At 64.8% G+C, this 22,193-nt stretch overlaps 1 protein-coding gene across 4 annotated transcripts; it reads left to right on the top strand.

Annotated features, from left to right (window-relative positions):
• Positions 1-1,233: 1,233 nt before the first annotated feature.
• GRINA (glutamate ionotropic receptor NMDA type subunit associated protein 1) lies at positions 1,234-22,159 on the top strand. Of its 4 annotated transcripts, none has more exons than XM_067560164.1 (7): positions 1,234-1,339; positions 15,503-15,859; positions 17,504-17,616; positions 17,717-17,917; positions 18,937-19,065; positions 19,763-19,906; positions 20,970-22,159. In XM_067560164.1, exons 2-7 carry the CDS (start codon positions 15,532-15,534, stop codon positions 21,117-21,119), a joined length of 1,065 nt encoding a protein of 354 aa, XP_067416265.1. In that variant the 5' UTR covers positions 1,234-1,339; positions 15,503-15,531; the 3' UTR covers positions 21,120-22,159. The 4 variants fall into 4 exon arrangements, with proteins under 4 accessions (XP_067416265.1, XP_067416267.1, XP_067416268.1 ...); XM_067560166.1 differs by lacking the exon at positions 1,234-1,339 and adding an exon at positions 2,155-2,435; XM_067560167.1 differs by lacking the exon at positions 1,234-1,339 and adding an exon at positions 8,417-8,721.
• The last annotated feature ends 34 nt before the right edge of the window (positions 22,160-22,193 follow it).

Raw genomic sequence — 22,193 nt, 5'->3', positions numbered from 1 at the left:
CCCGCTCAGCTGCCGCTAACCCTGCAGGCACCTCAATGCCCAGAGATGCCCAGGTTTCCCCCTGTGGGCATCAGAAAAGCCTCCTAATTCCTGAGCACCCCCTCCCCCCAGCTAACACGCCGCTCAGACCCACGTCCCAGCAGGACCCCGGCCTGTCTCGCTGGTGGGGCCTGGTTCAGGAGGCGAGCTCAGAGCACAGCTCTTCCGCACAAGTGACAGCAGAGGGCAAGCAGGGTGGGCAGGGGGGTGCCCCAGAACACCCAGCCGCCCCCTGGTTCCAGTGGCTAGTGGGAAGGGGGGGCATGTGTCCCTCATCTGGCTGACCTGGCTTAGGCCCCTAGCCCCAGGTGCGGGTTCAGAGAATCCCAAGAGGAGACAGGCATCCCCTGCTGCCCATCACCGCGCTGCCCAAGGGCCAGAGCTAGGGGAGTTGGGCACTTAGGGACCGTTGTGGATCTGGGCCCTAAACCCCACCTCTCTCCTGGGCGTTTCGCTCCTGACTAGCCGGGGGGGGCTCCCTGCTCAGCTGGCTGGCTCGGAGAATCCTATGCCAGGTGCTGAATTCTGCCCCACCATGAGCCTGGGCGGGCACCTCGTGAACGAGAGGGGCGCATGCAGCTGTGCCCGTGAATTAATACGGGGGGCAGGTCCGGGAGGCTACAGGGCCCGGCTGGGGGGGTCTCAGATCCCGTGCGGGGAGACGGGCGCCGGCGTCCCTCCGCCCGACCTGGGGTCGGTTTCTGGCCCTGTCACGGCCCGGGCCCCGCTTGCCTCATGCTGGCTGAGGGCGGGCGGCTGCGCGGGGGCTCCCACTGCACGGGGAGCCTGGCCGGGGAGCCCCCGGCGGCACCGTGACTTGGGGAGCGGGGAGCACCCCGCGACTGGACGGCAGCTGGGGTGCCCGTGCAAGGAGCCCACGGGGCGGTCAGGGCCGTGCCCCCCGCCCGGATCGGTGCTGCGCGACGGGGAACACCCCGACGGGCCGGGGCTCTGCGGGGCCCCGCCACCCCCGCCCTAGGCACGGCCCCCCCCTCTACCTGCCCCCCGCCCTGGGCACGGCCCCCGCCGGCCTCTGGACCCCCGCCCCGTGGGCTGGGCTGGGCTATGCCGGGCCGGGCCGGGCCGGGCTGGGCCCACGCCAAGGGAGCGAGGAGCTGGCGCCTGCCTTTGATGTGGGCGCGGCTCCGCCGCCGTTTCCGGTCTGGCAGCTCGACGGGGCGGGGCGAGGGGCGGGGCCAGGACAGGCCACGCCCCCGCCCCTATCTCCGGCCCGCGCAGCCCCCCCGCCCGCTCGGCCTGATCCGCAGCACCGAGGCAGGAGCGAGCCGGGCCCCGCGCGGTGAGTGTCCGGCTGGGGGGCCGGAGTGCGGGTGCGGGATGCGCTGGGCGGGCGGCGCTGGGCCGGGGCCGGGGCCGGGGCAGGTACTAGCGCTGGCGCCCTGGCTCCGTGGCCCGTCGCGGGTCCCGGTCCCGGGGAGCGGTGCCTTGGGCGCAGCCCTGAGCCCGAGCGCGGCCCGCTCCCTGCCCCGAGGAGCCGGCCCGGCCCGGTGCCCGCTGCGGGCCGTGCTCCTCCCCAGAGCTGGGCGCACGCGGCCCTGCCGAGCTGCGCCTCGGTCTCTGCCTGCGGGGGGCGGCGGTGCGGGGTGCTGGGAGCTGCGCCTCCGGCTGTCCTGTCCTGTCCCGGCCCGTGTGTTCCGCGGGGTCTGTGCCCGGCAGGGGCCGGGTGCGGGCAGCGCTGGGGCCGGCGGCAGGACAGATGTACGTGGGAGCCCCCGCCAGCTTCCAGCGCCCCCTCCTCACACTGGGCCCCTGCCTTGGCACTGGCCTGGGCCTCCACGGGTGGCGGCTGGGGGGTGCCCGTGGGCGGCGGGGTGCCCCTGGGCGGCGGGCGAGGGCCCTGGGTGCTGGCGAGGGCGTGTCATGTCAGGTCTCGGGTGGGCTCCGCTCCTTGTCGCTGGTCTCAGAGCAGGGTCGCGCCCAGGGCATGGGCAGCTCTCGCTGGCCGGCCTCGGGAGCTGCAGGTGCTCAGCCCTTCCAAGCCAGGTGCACCTCGTCCCTCACGGGCACAGGCTTGGGGCATCTGTCCCTGAGCCCCTGCCACTCTGTTGCCCCCGGAGGGGCAGGCTGTGCCCCACGCTCATGGCAGCAGCAGCTAAGGGGCAGGCGCTATCGGCGGTGGTGATAAGAACCTGGATTGATGTCTGGTGGCAGCCTCTTAATTAGCCTGGCAGAAGGGCCGGCTCCTATCGGCGTGCGCCACTCGGGTGGTGTCGGAAGGGCAGCGGGCGAGGCAGTGTCTGTGGCTGCCCTGTGTGCAGATCACGGGGAGCATGGGGGTCAGTGCTGCGGGGGGCACAGCAAGAGACGCGTTCAGGCCCGGCCCAAGTGTTCAGGAATGCAGGGCAGCGCTGGCCCCCCCGCAGGGGAATGGAAAGGTAAGCACAGCGAGAACGGGGCTGGGGGGGAGCAAGAGTCTCCTGAAACGTGTGCACCGGGGTGTTGGATTTGCCGCTGTGGGTCGGGACTCCGGGCTGCCTTGTCTCTGCTCCTCCTGGCGTGGGCTGTGCACCTGGCTGGGGATGAGCCCTGCCGTCGGACTGCTCGTATGCACCCCCTCTAGGTGACTCGCGTTGAATTCCTGCACCTGTGCAGTGACCCCTGGTGCCGCAGTGTTGCTGTGCTCCGTGCACCAGGAGAGACTGGGCCAGAGCCGGCCTCGGGGAAGGTGCTCTTTGCACCTGCTGCTGGCGTGGGAAAAGCCAAGGTGCGGTCCCGTGACTGCCGCCTGCTTCCTTCCCTTCTTAGCAGCTCCAGCCCCTGCCCAGGCTGCACCGTCTGGTGACTGACAGCGCTCCTCCTCCTGGGAGGAGATGGATATTCAGTAGGGCCCTGGTGAGAGTGCAGGGCCGGCTCTGTTTTGCAGAGCTCCGAGCAGGCAGGGGCTGTGCCAGCGTCCTGCACAGCTGTTCTGCCTGTGCCCCTGGACCCTGACCTGCAGTCCCCTGCCATGTGCCTGTTGGCTGCTCCCCCTGCTTAAATGATGCCCCTCAATCTGCCTGAGATCCTCTCTCCTACAGCCACGGAGATGCTGTGCTGGGGCCACGGAGCAGGAGACGTTGCCACTGGACCAGTGAGGTCTGATGGCTTTTGGGGCTGCAGGTGCCGTGAGCTGGAGGCCAGCCACAGCCTGGGCCATAGTGCCGAGAACACTGCCTGAGGTCGGGATGGAGGGTCCAGGCATTTAAAGCTCTTCCCTTTTGGCTTTAAATGTAAATGGTCTGAGCTGAGCCTGGGGGTTCGTTCCAGTGGCCCTGCTCTCTCCACTGCCTGAGCCCCACACCGGCTTAGCCAGTGCTCGTCTAGGGTGTGTTCCTGGGGCAGGGTCATGCTGTCACCCGAGTGTCTGGCAGGGGCATCCCAGCCCTGCTGCAGATACGCTGTCGCCAGGCCCTGCTAGGTGCCAGCTGATACCAGACCGAAGGAGAGCCTGGGCTGGAGAAAAGACCTTTATGGGGACTCTCAGCTCCTCACATGTAGGCAGGTAATTTCACCAGGCTGGCAGCAGGGAGCTGAGCTTCACCCTGGCGCTGCCTTGAATTGGTTGCATCTGACAGCCCTGAAGCCCCGGCTTTCACATGGAAACTGGATCTGATGCAGAAAGCGCTGGGGTGGTGCTAACCAGGGCTGCTATAAATAGACCCACCAACTCCGTCAGCAGCTTGTTCGGGGCTCTGGACTCCTCCCTGCCTCCGTATAGCTGCTAGTCACCTTCGCTGATTGCCAGTTCCGGGGCCCAGCCGTGCTGGGAGTCTGCTCTGGGCTCGTGGGCTCTGAAGGGTGACTGCACAGAGCCGCTCACAGGAAGCCAGGATTTTGTGCACATGCAGATGTCCTTGCTGCAGCTTTTACTCCTGCGGCCTGTTTTCCCAGCCCCCTTGGGCTGCAGGGGTGTTCTTTCAGCTGTGACTCGCCGGTGTTTGCATTCAGGCTGTTTGGTGCAGGTCCTGGCAGAGGCAACACTTGGCTTCTCAATCCCTGCTCTGCAGGGGCTCTGACAAGCTGCTTCTGTCACGGCACCAAGGAGGCAGCCAGCAACAGCACTTTTTGCTTTGCCGCAGTTGAGTGCAGGGATTCCAGGGGCTCTGCTGGTGTCTGAGCTCACCCAGCCCCCTCCGCCCCCATGCACCTGCTCCACAGCCCTGTCTGGCGTTTCGCTGGTGCAGCTTCAGCCGTGAGAGCAGCAGCCCAGAACCGAGCAGCGGAGGCTCGGGGGCTGCGTGCAGGGAAGGGAGATTCGATCGGAATCGATGTGAAGCCCGACACCTCCCTGCCGTGAGCGCCTTCTCCTGTGCCCCGCGTTCCGGGCCTGCAGCGGGACGGGGACCAGGCGGCTGCACAGAGGTGTCTAGGGCAGGCGTCCTTGCCTCCGAAGGGCTGCTCCACCCACTGGGTTCGTCCCCTCGCTTGTTAGTGCCCCACAGGCAGGCAAGGAGCCTCGCTGAGCCAGGAGCTGCAGTCCCAGCCCAGTGCTGTGTCCGCTGGCCCTTCCCTGCCAGCCCACCCTGGCTCTGAGCCAGCTGCCCAGGGCGGGTCTCCTGCTAGCTCTGGTACGGGAGGAAGCGTTCTGAGCACAGGGGCGCTGCCTGTGCTCCTCCTCTCCCCGCAGAGGGCACAGTGTGCCCTCCTCGACCTGGGTCATGCCCTGCTGGGGCTGGCCAGGCTCAGCCTCTGAACTGTTCCACAGCCTGGGACTGCAGAGCTCACTGCTGGCCCCTGGGAAGCTGGCCCCGGACAGGGGGAGGGGAGGGACCAAGGCATCGTGGCAATTGGGGGAGGTCCATGATGATTGGAAAAAGGCAAATCTAGCGCCCATCTTCAAGAAAGGGAAGAAAGAGGATCCAGGGAACTACAGACCGGTCAGCCTCACCTCAATTCCTTGAGAAATCATGGAGCAGGTCCTCAAGGAATCCATTTTAAGGCACTTGGAAGAGAGGAAGGTGATCAGGAACAGTCAACAAGGATTCACCAAGGGCAAGTCATGCCTGACCAACCTGATTGCCTTCTATGATGAGATGACTGACTCTGTGGATGTGGGGAAAGTGCTAAAGTCAAGGTATATCACGTCCACCAAAGCTTTTGATACGGTATCCCCCGGTATTCTTATCAGCAAGTTAAAGAAGTATGGGCTGGATGAATGGACTATAAAATGGATAGAGAACTGGCTAGAGCATCGGGCTCAATGAGTAGTGATCAATGGCTCCATGTCTAGCTGGCAGCCGGTCACAAGCGGAGTGCCCCAGGGGTCGGTCCTGAGGCCGGTTTTGTTCAACATCTTCATTAATGATCTGGAGGATGGGGTAGATTGCACCCTCAGCACGTTTGCGGATGACACTAAGCTGGGGGGAGTGGTAGATACCCTGCAAGGTAGGGATAGGATACAGAGTGACCTAAACAAACTGGAGGATTGGGCCAAAAGAAATCTAATGAGGTTCAACAAGGACAAGTGCAGAGTCCTCCACTTAGGACGGAAGAATCCCATGCACAGCTACAGACTGGGGACCGACGAGCGAGGCAGCAGTTCTGCAGAAAAGGACCTGGGGGTAACAGTGGATAAGAAGCTGGATATGAGTCAGCAGTGTGCCCTGGTTGCCAAGAAGGCTAATGGTATATTGGGCTGCATTAGTAGGAGCACTGCCAGCAGATGGAGGGCAGTGATTATTCCCCTCTATTCGGCATTGGTGAGGCCACATCTGGAGTATTGTGTCCAGTTTTGGGGCCCCCCATTACAAAAAGGATGTGGACAAATTGGAGAGAGTGCAGCGGAGGGCAACAAAAATGATGAGGGGGCTGGAGCACAGGACTTATGAGGAGAGGCTGAGGGAACTAGGCTTGTTTAGTCTGCAAAAGAGAAGAATGGGGGGGATTTGATAGCAGCCTTCAACTACCTGAAAGGGGGTTCCAGGGAGGATGGAGCTAGGCTGTTCTCGGTGGTGGCAGATGACAGAACAAGGAGCAATGGTCTCAAGTTGCAGTGGGGGAGGTCCAGGTTGGATATTAGGAAAAACATTTCCCCTTGGCAGGAGGTGAAGCACTGGGATGGGTTACCTAGGGAGGTGGTGGAATCTCCATCTTTAGAGGTTTTTAAGGCCCAGCTTGGCAAAGCCCTGGCTGGGATGATATAGCTGAGGTTAGTCCTGCTTTGAGCAGGGGGTGGGACTAGATACCTGCTGAGGCCCCTTCCAACTCTATGATTGTATGATCAGCTACTGCAGAGCAATGGTTCCTAGTCTCTGTGGTTGGGAAGAACACGGTACCTGGGGCTGTCTGCCCGAGTCTGCCGACAGGCGCTCTGCTGTCAGAGCGAAGATTTGCTGTAGGAGTATTTTGGGGCAGGTCTCTGAGTGGTGGGTGCTGTACAGGAGGACAGGCTGGATCACGGGGTCTGGAAGTCTGTCCCAAAGGGCAGCGGTGTGGAAGTGGCAGGGCTGCGGGTTGGTGAGGCGCCTGCATCCTAGCAGCCAAGAGCAGAAGGAGCTCCCGTGGCTGGGGGCTGACGCGAGACACATGCAGCCGAGCCCCAAGGTGCAGCTGTTTAGCGGTGATGGAGGATAATGCACCCCTGGGACTGCTCACCTAGGGACGTGGGGGGCTCTGTCGCCTGGCATCTGGGAATCCACGCTGGATCTTTCTAAAAGCTTTGCTCTAGCCCAGCCGGAGTTAACGGGCTGGATGCAGGAGTCACTGGGTGAGGCTGACGCGAGTCACGCAGAAGGGCAGACAAGGTCAGGGTGGTCCTTTCTGGCCCTGGAATGGCTCTGCTGCTGCCTGGGGAGACTCGGAGTGGGGGGTGAGGGCGGTGCTGGAGCTGTTTGGGGGGGAAGGGGGGAAGGGACATGTTCTGAAAAACCCCAGGCTGGGAAGGGCACAGGGACTGGAGGCCGGCCCCACCTCATGCACACAGGAGGTGCTGACCTGCAGCCTCAGACTCTGTCCCACTCGCTAGCCGAGATGAAGCCCCAGGCAGTTTTCCAGGGCGTGCTGTGTGACGGGCAGGGCAGCCCCTTCCCGGTGGCGGGCGGCTGTGGCTGGGCTTGGACCTCACGTGGGGCTGCGTGCGGGGAGTCTAATCTGGTGCAGCTAATCCCAGGGCTGGGTACATCCTCTCCTCGCTAGCCGGAGGAGGAGCAGGCCCCACGGCGGGCGCGGGGGGGTCTCTTGCTGGCCCTTGGGATGGGGAGCCCCTTTGGGATGCGGCCCCAGGAACCGGCCCCGCCTTGTGGCAGCGACGGGATTAGGATTTCAGAGGCTGTAAATAGGCCACGTTGTGGAATTACCGAGAGTTAAAGCAAAGCTGCTTATCGGTGCTGTCGGGAAAGCCGGGCCGAGGGACGCTCCCGGCAGCAACTTGCCCAGGCCGAGGGGTGCTGCAGGGGCTCAGTCTCTGCCGTAGCGGTGACAGCTCCCTGCTCCTGCCCTGGGATGGGGTGGGATTAACCCTCCCCCCTTCTGTATCTAAGACATGCCCTGGCTCTGCCGCCTTCCACCCCTCCGTCTCCTTGTGCGGCTGCCTTCCCGATGCTCTGACCCTGCCCCGCCCGGCAGGGGCTGCCAGCCACGTTCACTTCTGTCTGGCATGGTTCGCTGCCTGGCTCTGGCACTAGCCCAGGCCCGATCGAGCAGGGTGGCTCCAGCTGCAGGCAGGGTGCTGGTCCTGGAGCCCAGCAGGCAAAGGAGGGCTCCTGTCCCTGCTCCGCCGGCAATGGGCCGGGCTGGGTGCTGGGAGCTGACGTTCCTGCTGCTCTTCCCCGACTGGTCCGGCTGGCGAAGTTGTGATTCGTTGGGTCCAAATGGGTCCTGTTTCAAGGCGTGCAGCAGCCTGCGTCCTCGGCTCTTGGAGGCAGCCGAGGCAGAGGGGCGGCGCTGCGAGCTGTGCAGGAGCCAGAGGCACTGAAAGCTGTGGTGTGGACAGCTGCGGTTTAATTGACTGTGGATAGCTCCCCCGGCGTCAGTGCGAGCCCGGGTGGGATCCCAGCTCGTGTGCATACCTGCACTGCCTTGCTCTCGCCTGCCTACTCCCATGGGGCCCTCTGCTGCAGCGTGCAAGGCTCCCCTGCCTGCACACCTGGGCAGCCAGCGCCGCAGCAATGGGTCTGACCGCGAGCAACGCAGGGGGCTTCTCTGGGCCCCCGGGCAGTGCTGGGTCTGGCACTGTCTCTGGAGCTGGGGAGCAGGCCTCGGCTAGGAGAAGGTGGCAGGCCACGGTGTCCGTCTCTGACTCGGAGCTGTGATCGCTGCAGCCTTGGTCCTCCTGCCGAGGGAGCTGTGGGGCTGGCCCTGTGCGGGTGATGTCACAGCCGTGGGATTATGCTAGTGAAGGAGCGAACCCGGCAGGATTAGCGCGGGGAGGCTGTGTGCGTGCACAGGGTGGGGAGGCAGAGCGTGCGGCTGGTGCGCTTGAGGGGGCTCGCTCGCCGCGTTAGACTTGCAGCTTGCTGCGTTGGTGCTCTGAGCTGCCAGCTGGAGCCAGACAGCCTTTCTCTCCGCCCCCTCCAGGGAGTAGGCTGGTTTGTTCGCAGCTGGGAGAAGAAGGGTGTTTTCCAGACGGGGCTGCAGACTTCTGAACGGCGCTCCGCTCCGCTCCGGACTCTGCCTGGCACTTCAGCCAGTGACTCAGCAGGCCCTGGGAATCCAGACGCTCTGGGAATCGGGCACCGTGCTCTGGTAGAGAGACCCTTCCGCTCCGCTCTGCTCCGCGCCGGTGTGGCTAAGAAATAAGGGCCTGATCTGGGCCTGCTTGCAGCACCGCTCCGTGCCGCCAGGCCGGGGCAGCACAGGGCGCACACGGTGTTTGTTTGCTGGGGCTTTGGACATCGTAAACCAAGGACTGTCTGACTCCACCCAGCACCGTATGTATCTGGGACCCCGCTCGCGGCTGGGGAGGGGCGCCTGGTTTGGACTGAGACCCCCACGCACCCTGGGGGCGTGGGGCAAGTGGCTTAGGCCAGGAAGCTTTGTCTCTGTCCTGGGTGGTTTTGGGGGATGTCCCCTGTGCCTGCTGTCCCGCCCTGCTTCCCCGCCACCAGCTGGGGATGGCATCTCCCTACCTTGAAGATTCTCAGCCCCTCCAGCCTCCGTGCCAGGCTCTGCATTCTCGCGGGCTGCGCTGAGTAAGGTTTAGATTCTTGGTGCCAGGGAGCCTCTCAATGGGCGAGAGGCGGCGTAGCCAGTGGCCCGTCATGTCTGGTATTGCCTGTCTCCAGGCTGGCTGGGAGCAGGCTGTCTCCAGGCTGGCTGGCGTCCCGGGGCTGGCAGTGCCCAGCGTTGGATGTGTCAAGTGAAGGTGCTAAGTGCTCATACGTGCGTGTGGTGCGGGGAGATGGGGTGTAAATACGCTGCCTGCTGGTGTATCGCTATACCGGGGGAGGGTCCCCGGTCGCCAGGCCTCCCAAGATGGTGACCAGCTTGCGCCCTGAAGCATGAGGGCTGAGAGCCCTCGCATGTCTGCCCGAGCTAGTGCGACTGCTGCTGTGACTCACACGACCGAAGGGGCTCCGCTGTCTGCCCTCACAGGGCAGCGGCCAGGCTGGTGGCCAGCGTTGGGTGGCTCAGGGCCGCAGCGCAGTCTGTTACAGTCGCCCACCGGGCGCTAACGTGCCTAGGGCCCCTTTGTGTGGCTGTGACTGTGCCACCGTGTGCCTTATGGTGCTGCCGGAAACCCAGCCTCCTGCTAATGCCTGCAAAACCCGCTGCTCTCACCGCGCGGGCCGCACAGAGTCAGCTGCCAGGAGCACATGGGCCTGCCGGAGCTGGGGAGGGCAGGGGCTCCGGGATGTGCCCGTGGTCCGTCTAGAGCCCGTCTTGCGAGAGGGGCCGGTGCCGGAGCGCAGGCATTGCGTGATCCGTCCATCAGCCAGGCCCAGCTTCTGGCTGTCGAGGCTTGGGGACAGCCGAGCCTGGGGTTGTGTCCCTGACCCGCTTGGCCCACACTCACTGATGGACCCGTCCTCCAGGTCTGCCAAGCATGCTGCCTTAGAGCTGTCAGCGCCGGGACTCGCTGCTAAGGCCAGTGTCAGGGGGAATGTGTGCGCGGTGTTACCCGGGACGCTCTGGGGGCCAGTGGGAGGAGAGGGAAGTTTGGGGGAGCTGTGCAGGGTGTTTCACGGGCGAGACAGGCCCTGCTCCATGCTGAGTGGGACGGCTCGGGCCTGGCTGGCTCCTGGGAGCGGGCGGTTGAGCCTGGGGCAGATTCAAGCCCAGGCTGGTATGGATTGTTTCTGGTTGCCCAGTCTGTGAAGGGGCATCTGGGAGGACATGGGCTTCAGACACCCCCTCAGCAATGAGATTGGTCCGGGTAAGTCTGAGTGGGGAGACAGAGGACAAATAGGCCTGGAGGTGGGGCTGCCAGGACCGGTGCTGCGGCCCCAGCTCTATAGCAGGAACCCTTCAGTGTGCCAGACCCCCAAGGGGCCCCACTCTTCCACCGGGGTAGCCCACACAACCTCACCACCTCCTAGACTGGACCTCTGAGTCTCCAGCCCCCTGCTGTATCCTGAGAGCTCCACTCGGCGAGCCCAGGTCAGGCAGACCCTGTTGGAGACTCACCCAGCGCCCCTCAGGAAGCGTTAACGAATAAGCCAATTCTTTCCACAGCACAGCCCAGCCCAGGAGGCCCTTGAGGTAGTCTAGAGAAATGAAGGCGAAAGCATGGTCCATTCTGGTTGGCCCAGAGCCCAGCCCAGCTGTAGTGAACTCCTGGGTTCAAGCTCAGCCTGTCTCTCTGACCTCCTTGGTCAGATGCCGGGTGACAGCCCGGACTCCTTCCAGCAGCCAACACCTGTGTCCCCCTCCTCTCCCCAATGCCACCCAGTCCTTTGATGGCGAGCTGGGGAAAGGCTGCTCAGCCGCTGAGGATAGATGGAGCCACTGAGGAGAGATGGAGCCCGCATCCCTCTGGATCATTGGGTGCTAGCTGTCAATGTCCAGGCAACTGGCTTTGTCATTGTCCTCCCCTGTGCTCCCCTGCCTAAGGCCCAGACAGCCTGCCTGGAGAGCAGCCAGGTGCTTTTCCGCCCCACTGTAACAGTGCAGCATGCCATGGAAACTGAGGCACAAACAGGACTCATAAAAACATTACAAAATATTCCCACTTCATCACACCCCCTTCCCGCTTGTAATGGTGGCCTAGCCCAGGGAGGGATGTGCTGGCCAACGGGAAGCTTGCACTGCAGCTGCCCAGGATGTCTGTCCTGGGGATACACAGTCCCTGATATGGCTCCTTGCACCAGGACCAAATGAAGCACCCACTCCTGTGGTTTGGATGGGCGGGTTGGGGCATGTGCCGTGGGCAGAGCTGCACTGTGTAGCTGGATGCCGGGGCTGCGTGGCTGACGCTGGCTGCGTTTCACTGAAGGCGTTGAATCCCCTGGTTGGCGCTGTGGGAGCGGGCCGGGTGGCGTGCCATGGTGGATGCTGCGCTGTGGCCTCTCGTGCGGTCTGAGGGCGCAGCTGTGCCTGTAAACTGCTTGCAGGGGAAAGTTGGACTGAAAGCAGGGCAGGGAACAGCGCCGGTCCTGTGAGTGCCGGAGCCAGCCCAGCACCATGTCATGTGAGTGGGGCAGCTAATGCTGGGAATTAGATGGGATTTCCCATGATCCCTGCGGCAGCATGCCTGGCTCCCACTGCTCCCCTTGCTTACAGGAAGGAGCATTGCCCTGCTGAACCCGGCAAGTGCTCTGTGGCCAGCCTCCTGCATCTCCTGCGGGGAGGAGGCAGGCCCCTGGCACTCTGGGTGACGTGAACTTTGGCTCTTGCTCCCAGGCCCTCTGGCATATAGGGGCCCTCTCCTGTTTCACTGCGTGCCAGCCTGTCATATCAGGAGCCTGCCTTATACCTGAACGAGGGTCGTGGCAACTGGCCAGCTGCCCAAGGGGGACACTGACATAACGCAGCTGCATAAAAAGGTGCCCTTGTTCCTACCCCATGCTGTTAACGGTGCCTCCGACGGCTTGTAGGGAGCTGCAGCCCTGGCCTGCAGCCAGTACGGTTGGGCTGTGGTCAGCGCTACTAGAAAGAAGAGAAATGGACTTGTCTGTGTTGCTTCAGCGTGGTGGGCAGAGGGGCCTGAGGGCGGGGGCCCTGCCTCCCTGGAACAGCCAGGGGAGGTTCGCTAGGTGACCAGAGAACAGGCAGGGTCGTGGTCGGCTGTTGAGCAAGTGAGGCCTGAGTAACGCTGCCGGGAAGTGATCTCGATCTCTGGGAATTGGCCTGTTCCACGCAGAGGTGGGGTTTTATATCTGTTTGGGGGGGGGAACAGCTCCAGCCAGGCCACCATTTCAGGGGCACCCTTTCAGATTTCATGGGGGGCAGCTTTAACCATGATTCCAGGGGCTACTTAAGCCCCTGAAAATGCTAACTCTTGCAGGTAAGTCAGAAATTAGCAGACAGGAGCACTCCCTGTGTCTGCCTCCTGTCCAAAGGGAGAGAATTAAATCTGTATCAGACCCACTCAGCTGTAACACGGCGTGTTCTGAGCGCTCGGGACCGGGCACTGGCTAGGGTGACCCTTCTGAAGGGTTTGTATGGTGCCAGGTCTTTGGGTGCTACCGGAACATCCGGCAGCAGTGGACGTGCCTGCTGGTGGCAGCTGACGCGGCCGTACCCGCTGGACGGGCTCCGGTGGAGCACAGGTCGGACTCTGTGTGGGCCAGCGGCACAGCCGTCTTGCCCTGCGAGCTGAGCTCAGCGCCTGCTGGCAGAATTTCCCGCACGGCGCGGATGAACGCCTGTCCTCGAAGCTGCTACCGCTAGTGCACGTGACGGTTCTGGGTCACAAGGGTCTGTCCCCGGTCTCTCCCCAGGGAGTGGTGAGGGTGCCCTCTGCCCCCCACGACCCACGTAGCTGTTCCTAGCCCCCCACCTTCAGTGCCCCCTCCCTCATGATCCTGTTCCCCCTCAGCTGCTCGTCCCCTGCTCACTGCCCCCTCCCTTAGGGCACAGCCCTATGTCTCTCCCTTCCACTGGAGAGTGACTCTCCTTTCCCACCCCACTGCCGCCCCTCCCTTCCCCCCAGCTCCAACACCCCCTGTGCCAGTGGGGGCTCTGTGCTCTCCCCACCTCTGGGGGTGCCCTGAGACAGCCAGGGGGCCCCTGACAGCCCCCAGCTGGCATCCTGGCATGTGCTGCATGCTCAGGGCTTCCTGACGGGGAGCTGAGGCTGGCAGCCTGTGTCTCTGTGTGGAGCCGGAGGCCGTCCAGGCACCTGGGGTGTGTGTGCACAGCCCGTGCAGCCTTCTAGCTGGGTCGGGCTGGCGCTCTACAAACAGCCGTGTAGACGCACTTTGAGTTGCACCTGGGGCTCTGAAGCCCCACACACACTCTCTGGCGGGCTGTGTAGACATATCCTTGCGTGCAGCAGTGATGGTAGGCACCTGCAACCCACCCCCACCGTTGCAGGGTGCCCCGAGGCAGGGAAGGGGCCTCTGACAGCAGGCCCTTCCGTTTGGCCTGCCAGGCGTCGGCGGCTCCATCCGGCCCCTTGCCGGGGGCTCCTGCTAGAGCAGCCCTGCTCCGGCTCGGGCCCGGGCTCCTGGTAGCTCCGGCGCCTGGTCCTGGTGGCTGCGTTCCCGCTGCGCCTCGCTGGAGGCTCTGCAGCCGGAGGGAAGGGGCCGCCTTTACAGCCGAGCCCCGTGTGGGGCCGGAAGGACCAGCTCGCACCCGGCGGGCCGAACAAAAGGCCCCCTCGGGTAGCCTCTGGCCCCGTGCCCCATGCCAGGCCCCCCCTTTCCCTCCCAGCCTGCAGTGGCCTGGGGCACGGGCGCAGGAGGCAGAGCTGAGTAGTGGGGCCCCTGGTTTGGAGGAGGGGCTGGGCCAGGATCTGGGGAGGGGGTCACCTCCCTCCTGCCTCCCCTTTGTCCCAACCCCAGCTCCCCCCACACGGGCAGGACCGGAACCGGAACTGCTCCAGCAGGCGCTCGGGGTGGAGAGCTGGCACCAGGCCTCGTTACCGTGGCAACGGAGCCGCAGGAACTGGGTCAGCCTGCTCTGGCAGAGGCTCTGCTGGCGGCAGGGCCGGCCGTGGGGGGGGGGCGGCTGCTGGGGGGGCCGTGGCAGGGGGTGCCGGGGTCCAGAGGCAAGGAGCAGGTCGGGCCGAGGGTGTCAGTCACATAAGGGAGCCCCGGGCGGTGGGGGCGCAACGGGGCCGGAGGGTGATGGGGGCTGGGCAGGCATCCTCCCTAAGGCTGGCCCTGGCTTGGGGGGCTCTCAGGGCACCTGACCCCACGGGCGGCACCTCCTCTTCCCCGGGCTCCCGAGGGCTGGTCCCCGGGGCACAGGGGCGGGGGGATCTGCGTGCTGCTGCCCAGCCGGGGACCTGGCAGAGGGAGCCCGGACTAGCAAAGCCGCCCGTGTCCTGGGGTGGAGACGGGCTGTGTGAAGGGCGGTGGCGTGGGGCAGGCCGGGGGACACCCCCTCAGTGGGGAAAGCACCCAGCTCGAGCCGGGGGTCCTGGCAAATGGGGGGCGTCCCCCAGAAAGAGCTGCCTGGTGTTTCAGTGACGGGCGCACTGCGGTGCTTGCACCTCTGCCTAGCAGGGACGCGGGGTGACCCCCCCGTGCGGGTCCAGAACTGGGAAAGGGCTGGGCCCCTCGCCAGGGTGCAGCTCGCGGGCCAGTCAGTGCAGGATTTGTCTGGGACGTGATGCTTACCCCAGAGGGTCCCTGGGGCGGGGGAGAGGGGGCGCACATGGGTTCTGGAGCTGCACGATTGGGGGAGCGATTTGCCAATTAGGGGGTGGGCAGGACTCTTGGGCACACTGGGTGCTGTAGATGTCGGGGGCACACCTGTGGCAGGGCAGATCCTGCGGTGCCCATGTCGTGCATGGCTCTGTCCCTGTCGCTAGGTGACGGTGCCAAGGAGGGAGATGCCCTCAGCTGTCCCAAGCTGCTGTGGGGGGGACCCCACCTCCACCTAGTGTCTCAGTGCTTCTGTGGCCCCCACTGCCATGCCTGAGCCTCCCAGACACCGGGTTTCTCCCCCCAGCCCTGTGAGGTACAGGGTTGCCAGGAGCAGGGCCCGGCAGAGACTTGCTCCAGGTTACCGGGGTCAGGAGCAGAACTGGGAACTGAACCCCCACCTCCTGATCTGCTGAGAGCCTTAACCCCAGCCTGCCCCGCCCTGCCCGGGTGGCTCCCTCGTGGAATTTGCACTGCAGTAAGGGCCCTGACTTCTCCCTGCGCCCCAGCTGGGTGTCATGTGGCCCTGTGCAGGAAACACGGCTTGACAAGTCATTGCCCAATAGCAGAAACAGGCGGCTGACTGTAATTCCCCTTTTCTAGCCGGCAGGGAGAGCGGAGTGTCTCCTGTCGACTCCAGAAAGGACAGGTCCCTGGGGCGGGTCTGCCTGGGAGGCTGGGCTTTGGGGGGCCCCTCAGGCTGTGGCTGGCTGGCGTTTGGGGGGACTGAGGAGCCAGACTTCTAACCCACCCCCCTTGTGTTTTCTCCTCAGCATTGAAGCGGCAGTGAGTGCCGGGGAACATGTCACATGAGAAGAGCTTCCTGGTGTCGGGCGATGGCTACCCCGTTCAGAGCCCTGGGCAGCAGCCTCCTGCTCCTCCGGCGTATGCGCAGCCCCCCTACCCGGCAGCACCTTACGCACAGCCCCAGTTCCAGCCAGGACCCTACAACCAGCCGGGCTTTCCCCAGGGCCCATACCCTCAGGGGCCTGGCCCGTATCCCCAGGGCCCATACCCTCAGGGGCCATATCCACCAGCAGGCATGTATCCTCAGGGGCCGTATCCACCGGGGCCGTATGCACAGCCGCCGTACGCCCAGCCGCAGGCCATAGTCTCAGAGGACCAAGGCTGTAAGTGACATCGCTGCTCCTGGGGCAGGTGGGGTGAGGGCAGTGGGGAGGGCTGAGGGACCCCCTACGCCTTGGTGCTGGGAGGCGGTGTTCTGCCCACCTGGAGTCACAGCAGGTGCTGCCGGTCCGGCTGGGAGGGTCTGTAACGAGTCTCTGCAGCTAGCGGTGCCCTCTGGCCTGCTGGCACGCCGCACTCCCGGACTCCTGGGGCTCAGCAGCTCGGCTCTCCCCCATCCTCCCACCCCGCCCCAGCTTTGCTCTGCACCTTCTGTGGCCCAGGACATAGCACAAGTGGCCACTGCACAGCTGGGCCTCCAGGGTGGGGTGAGCGCCAGGAAATGGGATGATAGAGATGCAGGGTTGGCTCCGTCCCAGGGGCCAGTGAGGGTTCTGGGTTATGTGAAGTGATGGATGAGATGGTGCTGCTGTGAGAAAAACCCAGGACTCAGACCTCGGGGAGATGGAAGCCAATTAATCTGGTGCGGTGTCTGTGTAAACAGGCCTCTGGACACCCCTTTGCAATGGCCTCAGTGCCAGCCCCTGTCACTCCACGGCCCGGTGGGGCAGAGGGAACAATCCCAGTCTGAGGGCTCTGGGCCCCTCCACCCTGGACAGGGCTCAGGGCAGCGCTGAATCGGGCTGACTGGTGGCCATGGCTTGGGGCTCACCTGCCTGCTCCCTGGTGCTGATGATGAGAGCGGCCGGGGACTCTGCCCGGGGGCAGCAGCTGCTGTCTCCTCTAGAGAAGAAGGGGAGAGTCCCTTGCTTGCAGCTCTCTTGCACCCCAGGGAGAGAAGAGGAGACTCCTGCTGCCTCCCCTCCCTGGGGCCAGTGAGGACTAGCCACATGCCAGGGCCCTGTCCCCTGCTGGCCTACACCATGGGGGAAGGGGTGCATGGCAGGCCAGGGTCACAGGGCTGCCAGGTCTGTCACGATCTTGCCTTTGTGCAGGCATCTCCCAGCTCTCGGGGCAACACAGAGCCGCCGGAGGGAGGAATTGCAGGCAGCAGAGCTGTGTCTGTGGCTCCCCCGCAGTACAAACCAGCATGGAGTGACTGGGGCGGGCGGGGGGTCCCAAGCCCTGCTGCTGAGGGAGACTGGCTGGGCGTGGCGGGCGGCCCTAGGCTCCCTCCAGCCCCTGGAGGCGGCAGGGTGTGGGCTTCTGCCTCCCCACGCCGGTGCTCTCAGGTGGGCCGTGCAGAATGCGGGTGGGAGGCATGTCCCAGCCCAGCCGTAGCAGGCACGGCCGTGCTCCAGCTCAGCTCTGCCCAGCGCCCCCCTCCGCAGCCCTGCCTGACCCCTCCCCTGCCTTTCTTCTCTCCCCATGCGGCACTGTCACTGCAAGATGGAGTGAGCCCCCCCCATGGGCTGTGGAGACCTGGCCCCATGGCCACCAAAGTTGGTGAGCTGCTGCTCCGTGGTATAGCCAGGCCATGATCTCCCAGGGGTCGGGCGGCAGCCCCATCCCCAGCGCTGGGGCCGTGGAGCAAGGCGTGGCAGCATGTGCAGGCTGGCCTGGGACCCGGTCCTCGGGAGCCAAGCTCTGCCTCTGGCTGGACTGCTCCTGGGTGAGGGTGAGGGCCTGGGCATGGCCTGGGGGGTGGGAAGCTGAAGGGCAGTGCCTGACCCCCCTTCTTCCTTCAGCTCCTCTGCACAGTAACTACCACGAGGAGGGGCCGCCCTCGTACTATGACAACCAGGACTTCCCCACCACCCGCTGGGACGACAAGAACATCCGCCGGGCCTTCATCCGCAAGGTGAGGGGCTCCCGGCGCGCCGGGCACGGGCTGGGGGGGGGCGGATTCCCCTGCGGGGGGGGGAGGGCCCTGCCCTGACCATGCTGCGTGCTCCCCCCAGGTGTTCCTGGTGCTGACCCTCCAGCTGAGTGTGACCTTCGCCTTCGTGGCCATCTTCACCTTTGTGGAGGGGGTGAAGGGCTTTGTGAAGCGCAACGTCTGGACGTACTACGTCTCCTACGCCGTCTTCTTCATCTCGCTCATCGTGCTGAGCTGCTGTGGGGAGTTCCGCCGCAAGTACCCCTGGAACCTGGTCGCCCTGGTGAGCCCCAGCCCGCGGGCCCCACCCCTGAAATCCCCACTCGCTGGGGGTGCGGGGCTGGAGGGGCCTCTCCTGCTCTGGGCAGGCTGGAGTCACGCTGTCCATCGGCCGTGCCCTTCCCTGCGCTTCCTGCTGCCCCAGCCATCCTGCCTTGAGAACTGGCCCCTCCCTGAGCTGTGTGCCCGGCCTGAGCTGAGCTGCACTGCCAGGCTGGGTGTGCCTGCCCCAGGGGCTTGGGGAATGGCCCCTGCCCGGTCTCTCGTGCAGGGTGCAGGCATTCCTCAGCCTCTGGGCTCCTGCCTCTTTCCAGGCGTGCGACACCTTTCTCAGGCCGAGTGCGCGGAGTCAGCGCCGCTGGGGGTGGGCAGTGCAGAGTCGGCGTTGGGCCGTCTGGCACTGGGAAGCGCTGTGCCGCAGACTCTGTTGTGCTGCTCCCAGAGTCCGCGCTGACCCCAAGCACAGCCTGCTGGGTCCTGAGCACCCAGCCGTTAACAGCCCTGCCCCTGAGGCCACCCTCCGTGGGGGAGGTGGGGCAACAATTCATGACGCTCTTCCGGCTGGCCGTGGGGCTCGTCCCTTCCCGTCCCAGAGCTGACTGCAGTGAGCCAGGGGTGGAGACCCCGTCTCACTGCCCAGGCTGCAAGGCCGATGTCGAACGCGCCTCGTGCCCCGTGTCTGGCTGTAGGCGCAGCAGAGATCTCTCCGCAGGTGCCCGTTCTCTGGGGTTGTAGGTTTCCAGCTTAGCGCCACCCACAGCCAAACCAGCGCAGGTTGGAGGCAGCCCCTTGAACTGATGGGCCCCTGAGGCCAGGACCCGTCTGCTGAGGCCTGGGGGCTCCCCTGGGGCATGCAGCAGAAGGTTCCCCAGGGGAAAAAGGCTCTCGTGGCGCTAAGGGCTTGGAGCTGGACGTCTGTGCCCATGCCGCTGCCCTGCGTGCGCTCGGAGAGCAAAGCAGAGCCCCGACGACACCTGCCGGGTCCCTGCCCCCCTCTAACACATGTTCTCCCCCGCCCCCCAGTCGATCCTGACTCTGAGCCTCTCCTACATGGTGGGGATGATCGCCAGCTTCTACGAAACGGACGCCGTCATCATGGCCGTGGGCATCACAGCTGTGGTCTGCTTCACCGTTGTTCTCTTCTCCCTGCAGGTGAGGGGCTGGGCTACCTCCTGGCCAGCTCTCGTCTTGGGCTGGGCTGGGCGAGGTGTGGGAGGGCTCTGGGCACCCTTCACTTGAAGCCCCTTCACTGTGGCCATCCAGGGAATGAAAGGTTGACATCTTTCTCCTCCAGCTGTGAGTGTGGGGAGCCGGGAGCCCCAGGCTGCCCCCCTGGGGGACGTGGCTAGCCCTGGGACCCTGGCACGCCTGGTACATCTGGGTCACTGCCCAGCCGTGCCCTCAGCCAGACACCTGCCATTGGGAGCTGGTCCCAGCTGCAGTAGCTTCCCTGGCGCCATCGGTGCCTTGGTGCTGCAAAAGGGTTAATGCCCTGGAGCCCTTGGCTCCGGCTGCTATTGGGGTCGATGGTGCTTCGTGGGAATGGCAGAGTCTGGGAGCAGGCCATGGGGCTGGCAGAATCCGGGTGAAGCCTGTGCTGTGCACGGGGGATGTGCCTGCAGAGCCAGCCGTGCCATGGACGGCCTGCGGTGGGGCTGCTCTTGGGGCACCAGCCAGCACCGTGGTAGCGCCCCGCGTCTGTCTCCTGGGGGAGCTGTCTGCTGCCTGGAAAGCAGAGAGACCTGGACCCAGCCAGAGTCCTGGCAGCGAGGGGGGCAGGGCTGGGGCCAGGCGCAGGCCTGGCAGGGCCGGGGCCTGCGTGTGACGCTCCTGTGGTCCTCGCCTGCAGACCAAGTATGACTTCACCTCATGCCGGGGCGTGCTGGTCGTCTGCCTGATGGTGCTGATTGTCTTCTCCATCCTGTGCATCTTCATCCGGAACCGCATCATGGAGCTGGTCTACGCCTCGCTGGGAGCTCTGCTCTTCACCTGCGTGAGTGTCTGCGGCGGGGTGGGGGCGTGGTTCTGGGGGCAGGAGCAGAGCCAGCACCACTGTGCCATCTCTGACTGATCCCTGCCTGCCTGTGGGAAAGGCACTAGCTGGGACCCACATGCTGGTGAGGGGGCAGGAGCCTGGTGCTCAGCTAGGGACCTGCATCCAGGGCCCCAAAGGGGACTGCTCCACCTGATGACCCCCACCCCCATGGGGAGGCGGCTGCCTCACCATGGCTGAGAAACCAAACCCCACAGGGTCACAGGCGTGCCCTCAGGCCTTAAAATCCTCCCCATCCTGCTGCTGGTCCAGCTGTGTGTCCGGCCCCATGTGGGCATGTGCTGGAGGGCAGAGCCGTCCCCTCGGGCCAGGCCTTTGGGGACAGCTCCAGAACTGGCCATAGCTTCACACCCTCTTCATGGCACCGCTTGGAAGTTGGTTACTGTCCTGCCGTAGTCCCAGCTGGAGCCTGGCTCCCCCTGCCCAAGGTGGGGGTGAGTGTGAACACGGGGCTCCCAGTGATCATCACACCTGGATAAACACCCCTGTTCTCAAGATGGCCTCTTCACAGCCACTAGCAGCAGCGTCCAGTGGCCGCCAGAGAGCCTGTCTGTGCCGGTCCTGGGACCAGTGCCTGGATCTAGAGGCCACAGGGAGAGGCCGGGACTTTTGAGCCTCAGCTCAGCAAGGGAGTGAGGGGCTGGGCAGGGCAGCATCAATCAGGGCCAGGGGATGGCCCCTCCCCTCAAAACGCCCAACCTCCAGTGCTCTGCTCCTGCAGCCCCCAGGCACGGGTGGCACGGCATGGTCCCTGCGTGCTGGGGGACAAGAGGCACAGCCCGCCACGGGCCATTCTTCCTGCCGTGCCGCGCGCTGCGCTGTGAGCCCTGGGTGTGCGGGGCGGGGGCTGCATTCTGCCCCTTTGCTTGTGGGGAACAGAGTGGCTGGCCAGGCTTGTGGCTGGGTGCCCCGGGCATGGTCCCTACAGAAAGCGTGCTGCTGTGGCCACCTGGTGCCAGCCGGGCATGCAGCTCCGGGTGACGCCCCACCTCCTCTCTTGCAGTTCCTAGCGGTGGACACTCAGATGATCCTGGGGAACAAGCAGCTGGCGCTGAGCCCGGAGGAGTACGTCTTCGCCGCCCTCAACCTCTACACGGATATCATCAACATCTTCCTCTACATCCTGGCCATCATCGGCCGAGCCAAGGAGTAGCTCCCGCCCGCCCGCCCGCTGCTGCGGAGAGTAGGGTAACTCCTGCCCATGTGCCAGCCCCGTGTCACTGCCCCCTCCCCAGCCCTGCTCCCCGTAGCCATTTGGTTTGATGTTTTCATGGCATCTCGTCGTTGGTTCTCACGTTCTAGTTCTTTTGACCCTGGTCACCTCACCAGCTCTTCAGGAAAGACAGTGGGCCTGGGGGCATCTGAGCTGCGGGGGGTGAGGTGCGTGGCTTTGGAAGGACCCGCCCTGTGCTGTTATGGGGTGAGGGACTCTGTCCTGGGCCTGCCCGTGCACGTGGGGTGGGGGCGTATAAATTGCTCTAGTCTACACCGCGTCGTGTCACTGCCTGGTCGCTGTCTCAAGCCCGCTGCTCCCCCTGCCCAGCCTCGGGCAGCCCCCCTCCTGGCCAGGGACGTGCCCGGCTCCCTGGCAGCCGGGGGCAGCTCTTTGGTAGCTGCTGCTCCCCTCAGCTGTCACTAGCCAGCTGCATCCCCAGCCCTCCCCGGGGTGAATGGATTGAAGCCCTCCCGCGCCCCAAGTTGGTCTTTGGCCCCGGGTGCTGCCCTCTAGCGTCAGGGCTGCCTCACGCAAGTAGATCAGGCCTTGGTGTTCTCAGCCGGCGTGATGACCATGGAGAGCGTCTGTTAGCGCCTGGCCCGGAGATCCAGCACGCCGAGCGCTGCCCCTGCTGGGTGCCCTGCAGCGCCTGCCTGTGCTCACGAAGTTCGGAGAGCCGTAACCGTGCTTGTGGATGGGGGATTGGCAGGTGGTTAACGGGGTGGGCTGAGTGCCGGCCACTCCCCAGAGTGTCCTGGTGTGCAGCCCGGCACCCTCGCGCCTGCTTCCCGAGGCCCTCTGCGTGGCTGGCCCAGGGAGCGACTGCAGGGCTCTGCCCAGTTCCCCTCCTACGAGCACGTGGTGTGGGCCACAGCCCAGCGCCCTCCCCCTAGGGGCAGCGGGAAGGCCGGGTCCCAGGTCCCTGTTGTTCTGTTTGTGACTGGCTGCTGCTGTTAATAAAACTCTGTTAGATGTGAGACCTGCACCCGTCCAGACTCTCCTTTCCCCCGC

Source organism: Emydura macquarii, unplaced genomic scaffold, assembly GCF_026122565.2.
Source record: "Emydura macquarii macquarii isolate MOO-44397 ecotype Brisbane River unplaced genomic scaffold, CSIRO-AGI_Emac_v2 contig_2246, whole genome shotgun sequence".
Taxonomy (NCBI): domain Eukaryota; kingdom Metazoa; phylum Chordata; order Testudines; family Chelidae; genus Emydura; species Emydura macquarii.
Note: the sequence above shows the minus strand (reverse complement) of the source record. Positions and strands in the feature narration are given on the sequence as shown.

Bases quoted from the DNA above. Each gene is read 5' to 3' on its own strand.
- GRINA (XM_067560164.1), top strand. From the start codon at position 15,532: ATGTCACATGAGAAGAGCTTCCTGGTGTCGGGCGATGGCTACCCCGTT. The intron at 19,066-19,762 runs GTGAGGGGCTGG...CCTCGCCTGCAG, and splicing joins TTGTTCTCTTCTCCCTGCAG to ACCAAGTATGACTTCACCTC. The intron at 19,907-20,969 runs GTGAGTGTCTGC...CCTCTCTTGCAG, and splicing joins GAGCTCTGCTCTTCACCTGC to TTCCTAGCGGTGGACACTCA.